Genomic DNA, 14,222 nt, shown 5'->3' on the forward strand with positions numbered 1-14,222 from the left:
AGTAGAAGTCTGTTGATTTAAGACAATTTTTTAACATACAGGTAAAGACTTTTCTGTGAAGTTGTCAACAAAAAGAAAGTAAAACACAAGATTGTTACTATAAAGTAGAAATCTGCTGATTTAAGACAGTTTTTCAACATACAGGTAAAGACTTTTCTTTGAAGTTGTAAACAAAAAGATAATTAAACACAAGATCATCACTATAAAGTAGAAGTCTGTTGATTTAAATCACTTTGGCAACATGCAGATGATGTAGATTTGTTTTGTGTTCTTTTTTTTCAACCATAAACAGTTCAAGTTTCAACTTTTAAAGACAACTTTGATTTTTTTCATACTAAGTGATTTATACTAAGTGATTGGTTTTGAATTGTATGTGCTTGTACTTAAAGTACCTTTTATAACTTACAAAAACTTATAAAAGGAAAACTCTAAAAATACTTATGTAAAGAAAGTTTAAGTAAAAATTTGATGACCTACCACTCCTATGAAAACTTTCCTAAAATGAATTGCAATTTCTTAAAAAATTTCTGCAAACAGAATTTTTGTATAATTACGTAACAAATAAATCTTGTGCAAAAAATTCACTTGGTGACATTCACGAGTTCTCTCTTCTCTCGCTTTGATAATTTTAAGCTAATTTTAAACTTTTAGCTATACTTTTTTTAAACCTTGGTTTTTTCAAAAAAAAAATTTACCATCATGTCGAGCGCCGAATTCTGCTTCAAAAAACACCAAACACTTTATAAAAAGGATGAAAAATAAGCAAAATAGAACTTAAAAACTTCAAAGCTTTGAATTTAAATTTTAAGTTTTGTCAAACTTGTAAAAGGTGTTTCACTTTATCATAATTATTTCAGTATTATTTGTCAAGTTTCACTAAAGTAAAGATTTAACTTTTTTTTATACTAAAACTTTTTTATGTTTTTCATTTAAAACATAGTGATAAAAATGACCAATAATCTAACACTTTAAGCTAACAGCTAACATTTACATTGAAAGCTACTGAAATCTAGTTGATAAAACTTATTGATTAGTGTAGTACTTATTTATAAATTAATGCTTAACTCTAGAATTAAAGAGAACATTTAGTTGCAATAAGTATGAGAATACACACTTATACAAACACCAATGTTTAGCTTAACTTTACAAACTTTAATGGGACGTATCAAAACACTAACAATGCTGTTAAGCAAAGTAAAAAAACGTTAACCTGTTTTTAAACTTTTGTCTATGTTTTTTTAAAACCTTGTTTTACTTTTAAATAAATTTTACCACCATGTCGAGCACCAAATCCTGCTTAAAAAAACACCAAACAGTTTAAAAAAAGGATGCATATAAAAACATTTATAATAGTAAAACGGTTGACTTACTTTTTACTGATCATAGACTTAAGATTTTCTAAATATATTTCCTATTGTTATAAGTATCTAAAATATACATATCTATAAATTATATTTGTTGTAAGCGATTTTTTTGATTTATAACCTGTCTATTTTCAAAGCTACTTTATAAACTTCAATCAATAATAAATATTAAAACTTTTTTATACATATTTTGCGTCATTTTTACAACTTAGCTTAAATTTTTATAAACTTCAAAATATATACTTAATAAACAGATTATTCTACCTTTAATTACGTATTAAAGTTGTATAAAGTATGTAAGAATACCCTTTTGCTTTACATTTAAGAATAACTTTTTAATCTAATAGAGTTAATATTATTTCAATGATTTCTAGCTATATAAGAAGTTAGTTTTGATAGCTCTATATACATATATTGAATGATAATAAAGACTAACATTCTTTTGCTAATACGTTTATTAATTTAACTGCTGATAACAGCAAACAGACCGAAAATCAGCTACTTCAACACCCGTACTTAACCCTAAATTATTAAATTAACTTTAATAAAAACATAAATTAATTGTGGTTTATAGTCTTAGAAGGATTTTAAACTTTTAAGTTTGAATCAACTCAAAAACTAACGCTGTCGAATGCTATATAAATAAAGTTTTAATGCTAATTTATCAAAACCATCTTTAACTATCTGTTTGTTTTCCAATTATTTTTAAACTCTATAGTGTACACAATTTCGTTAAACAAAACTGTAAATAAAAAATGAAAACAAATTTTATTTTAAAAACCATTTATCCGTTTTAAATAAAGTGTCACAGCCAGTTGACGAAGTTGATCTACTTGCCCAGGAGACTTGGTGAGAGTTGGTAAAGGAGAATTGTCTGGTTTGACTTGAAAAATAACTAAAATTGACGTCACAATGCTGCCAAGTCACCTAGAGTTTAAGGTTAGCCAACATTAGCTTGTAAACTCAATAAAATATTAAAATAAAGTATATTTCGTCAAACTTTCATAAGTTAAGAGAAAATTATAAGTTTATTAACTTTATCAAAAAATAAGTTTTATATATAGTAATTGTAAACTAAGCTAACTAGTTGAAAGCTGAAATAAGATTTATTTTTGTCCGAGGAGTCTCTGGAATTAAAAGCGCAACGAGGTCAGGAAACAATTTAATGTTGGTAACCATGTTAAATTTATCAATGGAAAGCATATGGTTCATACAGGTAACAATAAACGCTAATGTAAACTTTCAGCGATTATTATTACTTGTTCAGCTAAAGTTTTAGATAATGTTCAAGCTAATATGGATTTTACCTCGTTATAGTTTTAAGTTAATAGTATAAGTAGCTTTAAAGTTATATTTTTATAAAATTATTTTGAACTTTTGTTATAGTTTTCTGTGTTTTAGAATTAGTGAATGTTGTTATTATAATAACTTAAATTTTTTAATCAACTTTACGGTTACTGTGTATATAATAATAGTAGTAAAAAAGTACAATACGTTTTTTTCGTACTATGAATAATAAATACAAATATTTTTTTTATTTTAAAGCTGAAACACATATACTTATTATATTTATTTAAACAGGTCTAGTATTGACAGTTAAACCGAATAATGTTGTCATCATAGCAGACCTGACACTAGGAAAGCTGGAAGTTTTGCCTCGAGACCTGCACCTATTCGATAGGAGGTTTCAAATACAGCAACTGTTAAAATGTTGTCTAATACAATGTGATGCATGATTGAATAAAAAAAAATCAATTAGAAAAATATGTTGTAGTGCGAAGTACATATAAACAAGTCGAACGAAAATTAAATATTATATTGATTGTTTGTATTGACAAACAGTTGTTAAAATTTTAATTTTATCATCAATTAATTTTCAGTTTTAAAGTGACAAAATAAGTCTTTACCACTTTGTCTACAAAATGTCTAGAAATCAGCCCTATCGACTTTAAATGATTAGGCCTTTCTTGAAATTAACATTGAGAAAAACTACAAAAAAATTGAAATGAAATAACATTAAGTATATTTGTGAAGACTTTGAAGTATATTTGTGAAGACTTTAAACTTATTTATAAAGGGCTGCCAACCTCTACCTTAGATTTTTAAAAAACTTTTATGTAGCTATAAAATAATTTCAAGTATGAAACAATCGAAATTTACTTTATTTAATATAGCAATAAATTTTATTTTTAAGTATTTTTAATAATTTAAGTAAACTTAGTAGGATTATATTTTTCTGGGCAGTTATATTACCTTTATTGTGTACAGTTTGGTTTGACAGGTGCTACAGCAGAATGCGTGTTTTAAATACAAGTGTTTTGTATCTTACATGATTTACCGATTTGAGTAATTTGTACTCAAAGCAATAATATAAAACTTTTTTAAAAGTTAAACAAGTACAGTAGGTTTTCGCTTAAGTACGTATCTAGTACGTATCTAATTACAACTAATTTTGAACACTGACCTTAAAGTAAACTCTACCAATATGAAATTATAAATCTACAGCTTTTTATGTTTGCTTTTTTTGAACTAGAATATCTTAAATAAAAATTCTTTAGAGCAAGTCTTCTACTTTATTGGGTGTTGTGAATATAAAACTAGTGCACTGCTAAGCTTTAAAACTTTTGTACGCTAGCTATTACATTATACATATAATTCATATTTTTGTTGAACAGTATTAATAAATTGTCTAATATTGTTTCATTTCGTAAATTTAGATAAAACATTTAAGAATTGATGTTAATGAAAAATACGCAAGAAATAAACAATTTAACAGCGGTCATAAAGTTTTCGGAAAAAATTATTACGGCACAGAATCTGAAGTAATACGAGATTTTGTATTACTTCATTCAAATTATAAAACATTACTAAACTTAGTTCAAAATATTTATTATTATATGATAATATAACATAATAAACTTATTATTTATTTTTTAGTGAATAATAAAACATGTTAGCAAAAGGTGTTTTATAAACTGATAAGCTTTAAAAGCTATCAATACAATGAACCTTTTCATATTAAAAGCAAATGAAAAAATAAATGATAACTATTGAAAAGTATATTTTTTATCATGTTTCTGACTAATATGACATTATACTAATTCAATAATGCTGTGAATTCGGACTTATGATGACGTGTTTTGAACTAAACTCTTTTGAAAACCTTTATGTGAGTTGACGTTTGTTTATCAGGTTCACTAATAGTATGTATGGGGTATGATGATGCAATTTCTTATAACTTAAGTTTTGACATTTATTCTCGTAATATAAACAAACTACTGAGTTAATTTTTTTAGTTTGTTATAGAGTTGTTTTTTATTAAAGATAGTTTATTGAGATAGATTAACAATATTATAATGCTATTAGCTGTTAAAAATTATTTATTTATAAAATAAGTTTAACTTTATTTTTAACATTCTGTTAAGTTAACAATATTTTTATAAAAAGTTTTTTTTAAATAGACAATTTATGTTTCAATCCATTTTGACAAGTATCATAAAAAGGAAATAACTAGGATATTTTACTGTTTGTCAGTTCAGACCCTTCAATTAATTTTTGAATAACTTGAACTTTATTACAATATCAGCAAAAATTATGACATTTTCAAAAGTCTTAATTAGTTACTACAAACCATCTGTTTTATTAGTTGAAAATTGAAATTTACCGTAAAATATTACAACTCACTTTATTGTTCTTATTATTATTATATCAAGGTTTTATATATAAGTAAATGATAAAAATTTTAGGAAGTCAAAGTGCAAAATAAATAGTAGTGTTAAGATATTGAAAAAAAAAAAAGCAAATGAATTACTATTTTTATTGAGGTTATTTTTAAAGTAATTAAAAATCTAAACATTCTACTTTTTTAACAGCTTTAAAAATTTAGATCAGATAAAATAACTAATAATTGTTTAGATAAGTTCTTCCAGTTTCACTCTTGTTACTGGATCTGGATTTAGCATGCGAACAATCAATTCAAACAAATCCTTTTCTCCAGCGTCGTTCTTATCAAAATAAGACTCTATCTTCTTAACTTCGCCTTTTATGTATACAAACTCTGGCTCTTTCAAAAAATCTATTTCATTTTCATCCTTTGACAACTTTTGACCAACCTTCTTCTTTTTATCATCTTCGGTCAATTTCAAGTTTATCCTCTTGATTTCATGTTGAGTAAATGGACCAATCATCAAGTGGATCATCCTGAAAAGTTCCTGAACAGTATCCACCTTGAAAAGTAATTTTCCTGTAAAAAGTTCGAACAAAGTGCAGCCGATCGACCAAACATCGCATGGATACCCGATCTGTTGAAATAATACTAATGTTAAGTTTATAAATCCTAGTTTAATTACGAGGCAAAACATACAAGTACTTTGTTTATAAGATTACACTTCTTTTGAAGATAATGGCTTACTCTTTTAAAGATATTTATTTATAATAAGTTGCTTGTTTAAGTAAAGTAGTTTACTTACTGAGTAATCTACTTAAACAACCTTGTGGCCCATTATGACGTCAGGAGCGCGGTACTGAAGTGTTGTTATGACGTCAAAGTTGAATTCTTCCTCCCAGTACACAGAGCCAAGGTCGCACAATTTGATGTCAGGCTTCATGTAAAAATCATTTTTCCACTGGTGGTAGTAATACCTGTTTAACAAAAATGTAAATAAACTACATATTATTTAATCATTAACATTTGAATATTAATAAATATCTGTATAGTTTAAAATAGAATAACAAATATTTCTTTAGTAAGACGTATAATGGCATTGAAATTTGAGTTAAATTACAAACGATATTAATTAAAACTGCTTAAAGCACGTTTTTTAATAAAATTATACTGTTCATTTAGACCTCAAGTTAAACGAACTATGAGTTACCCCATAATCGAGTATCACAAAATATACTTGAAATTTAAGTTAAATTACAAACGATATTAATTAAAACTGCTTAAAGCACGTTTTTTAATAAAATTATACTGTTCATTATAAATATAAAGTTTAAATTAGACCTTAAATTAAACGAACTATGAGTTACCCCATAATTGAGTATCACAAAATATACTTGAAATTTAAGTTAAATGACAAACGATATTAATTAAAACTGCTTAAAGCACGTTTTTTAATAAAAATATATTATTCATTAAAAATATAAAGTTTCATTTAGACCTCAAGTTAAACGAACTATGAGTTACCCCATAATTGAGTATCACAAAATATACTTGAAATTTAAGTTAAATGACAAACGATATTAATTAAAACTGCTTAAAGCACGTTTTTTAATAAAAATATATTATTCATTAAAAATATAAAGTTTCATTTAGACCTCAAGTTAAACGAACTATGAGTTACCCCATAACCGAGTATCACAAAATATACTTGAAATTTAAATTAAATTACAAACGAGATTAAATCAAACTGCTTAAAGCACGTTTTTTAATAAAAATATACTATTCATTACAAATATAAAGTTTCATTTAGACCTCAAATTAAACGAACTATGAGTTACCCCATAATCGAGTATCACAAAATATACTTAAAATTTAAGTTAAATTACAAACGATATTAATTAAAACTGCTTAAAGCACGTTTTTTAATAAAATTATACTGTTCATTATAAATATAAAGTTTCATTTAGACCTCAAGTTAAACGAACTATGAGTTACCCCATAATCGAGTATCACAAAATATACTTGAAATTTAAGTTAAATTACAAACGATATTAATTAAAACTGCTTAAAGCACGTTTTTTAATAAAATTATACTGTTCATTATAAATATAAAGTTTCATTTAGACCTCAAGTTAAACGAACTATGAGTTACCCCATAATCGAGTATCACAAAATATACTTGAAATTTAAGTTAAATTACAAACGAGATTAATTAAAACTGCTTAAAGCACGTTTTTTAATAAAATACAAATAGAGACCTTATAAGACCAACCAAGCACCTTCTACGACAAATATCGCTCCTACAAAGTACTTGGCTAGTACTGATTTAACTGCTTCTAGAAAAAATAGTACTTCCATCGTTTTTGGTCCTACACGTGGTTATGATCCACCTGGTTCGAGATTTCTCGGAAGTCACCTTCAAAAAGAACCCACACCAGTAATTACAACTTGCTTATGCTCGATTTCAATCGCGTAAACTCCACATTAAGCAGGGTCATAAGAAATCAGCAGTCAGATCACACGCTGTTGGAAGAACTTAACAGCAAATAGACCGTAACCTCAAAACGTATGAAAGTCGCTTTGATTCGCTTGATCAAAGTGCAGCTGATAATCAAAACCGTTTTGATAACATTGTCAAGCGCTTTGACTATTTTGATAAACTTCATGATGATGCAAAAGGCGAAAGAAGGCAAAGGTGCGCAACCATTGCAAGTGTGTTACAAGTCGTTTTTCTAATTGCAATAATTGTGTTATTGTCTGTACAGTTGTACTACATTAATCAGCTCTTCTCAAGTTTCTCTGAATAACTTTTATAAATTAATTTCAGACTTCAGACTTGTGATCACCTTCTTTTTCAGTGTCACTTTTATCAGATCTTTTTTTTTATACTCTTTTGATTTATTGTCAATTTTTACCGCCTTAGCTGTTAATTCAGTTATTCGTTTTTAATAAATATTTATAAAATTAACTTTGTTATATTATTTATTATAATTAGTTTAAAAGATAAATAGTATCAGCATTATATATACTAACTATAAAACAAGAAAATAGTTCACAAAAAAAATAGAAATGAAGAAAAGTAACCTACCTTTTAGGAGCTGTAACATAGATGCTAATTAAAGTAAAAATTCTTAGTTATTGAAAATAGTTAAACTAAAAAAATAAGATTAAAAAAGTCAACGAAATTTTGTTAGTTAAAAAGTTTTGCAGTGCGGACTCGAACTCGGGTCTCTGGATTGGAAGGCACCGGTGGTGACCTCTCCGCCATGATTCCACTTGGATACTATTACATTTTCGAGTATACATAACAAAATTATTTTCATAATCGATGTTTTGGCAACTATCAATGAAACTCGAACCCAAAATATTTTATTGGAATAAGCACAATGGAGTTAATTTGAAGCTGTATCAAAAAGTAGTGTATAAATACAACATTAAACAATTTTTGATGATTTTTATACCTTTCAAAGACAGTTCACTTGTTAACACACTATTGCACAGTCAGTTAGTTTTACTATTAATCTAATCGCAACCCTTACCGTTGGTCAGTAATTTTTTTTCTTAACATATTCAAAGAAAGCTTTTTGGTATCATTGCTCATTTTCCGAAAAAAAAAACTGGAAAACTTACAAAAAGTCATAAAAATAACATAAAATCAAAAATTCCTCAACAAAACTTCATTTGAGTCGTTTCAAAATGTTCACAATCTGTTTGTGTGTAGCCACATTTAAAATAAATCAGCTTAAAACTCCAAGGTCGCTTTTTTTTGATCCCATTTTGCATTGGCGTGGAAATTAGAAAATCGGTTTGAGGTAAGGTGAAAGTTTCTTCAAATCATTTAAGTCAACACAGAAAAATTAACACCAAAGCATAACTTTTTTAACAACTTTTCTAACCATATTTTAGTTCTTTGTGTTTGTTTTTAATGAAATTAGAACTATTCTATTCAATTTATGTTTTTTGAACTAAGTTTATTCTATTCGTTGATATTTGTAAATACCTTCTGTTACGGAATTATTGTTTTGAAAACGGAATACTTTTGTACATAGTAAAGTTAAAGAATAATTTAAGATGCTGACTAATTAAACCTAAAATATTGATAAAATTTTATCAATAAAACTGGTTACCACCGGTCTCGATCTCGCGACCTTCTGCTCACGCATAAGGTCGGCGATCGCTGAACCACACAACCACTTGCTTGTTGACTTCAATGCTGGTATATAAAGTTTAAAAACTTTAGATTTATATAAGTTCATTTAGTACTTATTAGTTTACCTTTCTGTAAATTGCTATTATTTTTTATTTGAAACATATTTACAAAGATAAGACTGTTTTTTTTTACACATAACGTTTACGTGAATTTTAATACTTGAAAGTTTTCCATTCAAAAGCTGCATAAGCAGAGCAAGTGTACTTATTAAAGGCAGTTTAGATTTTTGTTGCTTAAATCTAATTTAAAAGAACAAAACTGATTAAATGCTTTGATAATAAGAAAAATTCAGCAAAACTTTTTTTTGTACATTTAAAGTATTAAAACTTTATAAATTAAACAAACTTATCCAGCTTTAATTAGCTATTATGGCAAAACAGATGCAAATATAACCTAACAGTTTATATATTATCGAAAATCAGAACTAAAGCAAAGGAGATATATTTCAAAATTAAAATCAACATTATAACAGTATTTATATCACAAAGCAAAGTTTTAGAAACATCACAAGCATTTACGTTGTCGTTTTTATATTTTGTTGAACCAGCCAGTAATGAAAATTATATGGGTATGAATAAAATGTGGTAGAATATCTAAATTTTTAAATCATCAATGCCAGGAATTCTAATTTACCTGCCTGGACTTTTATGTCAAATAAATTCACGTGGTTGCTTATAATAATGATAAATTTAAGATTATTGATTGTAATGTCTAATTAAGCAGAAGTATAATAAAGAATGTAAGGCTGAACTACATTAATCCCAGGCGTTTCTACAGTTAAAAGACCAAGTTTACCCTTCATTTTACATAGACGAAATGATTTGATTTTTTAAAATAATGAAAGGTGTTAAGGTTAACCGAGAAAAAAAAGATACTTTAAAAAACTTAAACTTAGTAGATGTACTTCAAAACATAGGTAAAAAGGATATTAATGTCTTTCAAACTAATTAACAGCAAATTTATGCTTAGATATAAGACATTAGAAAGCATTGTATATGATACACATAAAAAACCCTGTAGACCAAAACCTTGGCTTAGATGGCACTAAATAATTGTTATTAAAATATAACTAAAAATAAAAACTTAAAATTATAATGGTACTTAGTCGGTGTAACGGTATTTGATTTATTTATCAAAAGTACAGAGCTGGTACCTACCATTGTTTATTTATTTTAACACATACGGTGGTAAATAAAGTTACATATAATGGTTAAATCTAATAGAGACCTTTAAACTCATAAAGGCTCTAAATGGAATTTTATTTGAACTGTAATTATTACTTAAAAGAAACAGTTTAATGTTTTAAATTTATAGCTAAATACATATGTTGTTTGTGATATAAAACTAGAAACGATCATGTAAATCATATAAAAATTAGATTCATTTATATACAGCAGTAAAATATTTAAGAGCTAATTGCCATATATATTTGTATCTGTTAGTTTAATTAAGATGCACATTATCCAATACATGGACATATAGTTAGTGTTATTCATTACTATATAAGTTGCTTTATTCAACTTAAAAATATAGAGCAATTAAATAATTTATAAAACATACCATACACATACAACTAAAGTGTAAGTGAAATTTATGCTAAACTAAGTTTAAACTGTATAAGACTACAAAGTGATGACGTAATAATAGTAAAAAGGTAAAAATGAAAAATATCACATAATTACTTGAAAAATCGTGGACAAAAACAGTCTGATTTATTAGAGTCTAATTTAAAAAATGCCTAAACTGTTTTATACAAGTTAAGACGTAAATACTTACTTGTGTAAATGGAAAACTTTAGCGTAGATTTTCCAAAATTTAAGTTGTTGTGGAGTGACAACGATACTAATTAAAACGAGAAGTTAATGTACTCACTTACTTTGTATAGTTTATCAAGTAACCAACAAAAGATGTTATCAGACCTGCTGATCAACAAAGTAATAATAAATATAATGAAAACAGTGGTCCAACTTGAAATAGACATATACCAAATGTTAAATGTAATATAAATTAATTCAATGTACCTACTACAGAATGTTACTTAACATATAAGTTTTAGTAGATAATTATAAATGCCATAACAACTAAACAAATGATTAGCTTTGATGTATTACAAACTTGCCATAACTAACTTTCAATTGACCTTTATACACAAACAAACATATTTAATACATACTAGGTATTTAATACTGTGTAACAATGTAATTAGTTAAATGACGACAATAAAATGATCCTGATAAATAAAATTACAAAGTAAGTTGAAGTGTTTATTATAGAATAATACCAGGCTGTCTACTACAAATCTGTAGCGTTTGTAGTACGACACCAAAGATACATACTATAAAACATAAAACTTTACTTGTAATTTATATATGTTAATATTGAGTTTAAAAGAAAAATAACATACCAAAAAATTGTGCGTAACTACTCGTACATCAAACAAAAAACTAATTAGGTGCCGACCAGCATAAGGACGCGGCCTAAAGGACGGCTTTCGTTATTTGTGCAAAAGTCCCGGGAGCAAGAGCTGCTCCGATAGGAGCAGCTCGCAGCGGAAGGGACTTATGCACAAATAACGAAAGCTGTCCGCTACCACTTTAACTCAAAACCGAACTACTTCTTAGAGCTCAGTACCACACTTTTATCTGGTTTGGCTGTCAGGCTTACTAACTGGGCTCCAAGCGTAATTAGGTTTTCAAGAAAAAATGGTTGGGAGTAAAAGTGAAAAATTTTTCGCCGGCGGAGCCGGCGAAATGACTAAAAAATGATTTTTTAAATAATCTACCCAAAAATTTTCCAAAAAAGTTTTGATTTGGGGAAATCCCCATTTTGAAAAAAACTTGTGCGGCTTGGCTTAAAAATTAAGTGACTACCTTATAGCGTACTCCTTAAACATAACCCTAACTTACTACCATATAGTTGTTAACTAAAAAATGAATGTCTTTTTAGGTGGTTGTAGTAGGATTAATCTTAATTTGGAATATTATTAATTTTTCGAAGGTGTTATCATTGTAATAATAAATACCTATAACCATAAAATTCGTGTGAGACATGTTAAATAGTCTTTTCTTTTTGGAATGTTTGTTGTGACACAGTCTAATAACAGTATCCAAAACTTATAACTTAAATTTGAGTACTGCTAACTTAAACATTTTGATTTGATGTTATGTTAACACAATATCAATCGAAAACTTTAATAAAATAAATGCTTACTGTTCTTATTAGGCTGATTTACAACAAATATTCAAAAAAAAAAAGCCATTTTCACATGTCATTCTATAAAGCCACTGCAAATCATACTTGATCTAGTCAGATAAGAGTCTGGCTTTTGTCAGCTAGTAACAGTTGCTTATAATAACTCTATAAAACATTAAATGGTTATCAAAGATTTGCTAGCTTTTAAATACACTTCATAAACACTACAAGTAACAAACAACCAGACTCTTATCTAATTTAGTTATATTAGCATTATCAATTATTACACTATGCTACATAATTCTAAAATATTTATCAGGAAAAACAGTGGTTAATCATTTCTTGTTATGTTTTGAACAGTTCAGAGACATAGACATGCTTGTATATTTTTTCAAAGACTAACTATTACTAAATGTTCAAATACTCTTTGATAAGAATTTCTATGGTGACACTGTCTAATAGTATATCATAAGTTTTTGTTCTACATCATCAAACAGCATTTGTATAATGAAACCAACAAAATAATATTTGATTTAATGCTACACATAGTATCAAGCTGAAGATTAAACAAATACTTGTTTTATAATATCACTATTAAAATTCCAAACAAAGACTATTTTTGAGTACTATTAATACTCCAAAAATTAAGTTTAACACATCAGTACAACATAGCCTTTTTATAAAGATCATACATAGTCAGATAAAGGTCTGGTTTTTGTCAGCTAGTTACATTTAACTTATCATAACTCCATCAACTATAATAACCACTAAATGGTAATCAAAGTAATAATACACTTAAACTTTGAATTTTACTGTTAACTATAAACACTAAAAGTGACTGAAACAAACCAGACTCTTATCTAAATTAGTAATATGAACATACAAAAACACTCAACATAAGTCAGTTGATCAAGCTGCCTTAATGTTGCTTGTGTTCCTACATGTTCACATGTAATAAAGTATATCACTTATACACAAACATTTTACACTATAGTTTTAATTGCTTAGTGGATAAAAACATAATAATAAAACATTTACTTTAACCGTTAATAACAATGTGTCTCTAAAAGTGTGCAAAGATTTAAAATTAACTGCTTAATTTTAAAGCTTGTAGCATTCAGAGTTACAACAAACAAAAGAACAGCTTGATTTTTAGCTCTAAAATTGTAATTGAACATTTTACATTGTAATCTTATTACAGAGATTCATAACACATAAGTTTTGACATATAGAAAAGCTAATGAAGTTTAATAGTAACAGCTTTTAGTTAATTTTGCACACTTTAGAAACTCTATAGGATATTTTATAATCTAAAATTTTCATTGTAATTAATTCATAATTTTATGACTAGCATTTATGAATACCAGGGCTGCCACTCTTCAATTCGAAAACTGTACTCTTTTAACCAAATTTCAGCTTAATTTGAATAAAATTAGAAGCAGCAAAAGCTGTTAATGTACTTTACTTGATATCAATTGAGTTTGAGCACTAATTTACACTAATGATATTCTATATTTACAAAAAAATGACAATATTTAATGAAACAATTAATTTTCAAGTATTTAAAATTGAGAAAGCACTACTAAAAAAATAAGTTTTGGCAGCCCTGAAAAATAATCTTATATGAAATTTATTATCTTAACATTAACTATTTTGTATAACATATAAAGCACTTACCTCAGTAAGAGCAGTAAACCAAGAACAGACCTGATATTCAAATTGCCACAAGAAGGTTAGTGGCTACAAGGGTTGATATAGATGACTGCTGTAGAAATAGAAATGTCCAATTTGT

At 26.8% G+C, this 14,222-nt stretch overlaps 1 protein-coding gene across 1 annotated transcript; it reads right to left on the bottom strand.

The window, feature by feature from the left end:
• Nucleotides 1–5,275: 5,275 nt before the first annotated feature.
• Nucleotides 5,276–7,386, bottom strand: LOC145847307 (dual specificity protein kinase CLK4-like). Its single transcript, XM_082953560.1, has 3 exons — nucleotides 7,301–7,386; nucleotides 5,855–6,005; nucleotides 5,276–5,665 (listed from the first exon to the last, which is right to left on the bottom strand). The coding sequence occupies exons 1-3, from the start codon at nucleotides 7,384–7,386 to the stop codon at nucleotides 5,276–5,278; spliced, it is 627 nt and encodes a 208-aa protein (XP_082809686.1).
• Between the last annotated feature and the right edge of the window lie 6,836 nt (nucleotides 7,387–14,222).

The sequence above is a fragment of the Thalia democratica genome, unplaced genomic scaffold (genome assembly GCF_965202585.1).
Source record: "Thalia democratica unplaced genomic scaffold, ktThaDemo2.hap1.1 HAP1_SCAFFOLD_877, whole genome shotgun sequence".
NCBI lineage: Eukaryota > Metazoa > Chordata > Thaliacea > Salpida > Salpidae > Thalia > Thalia democratica.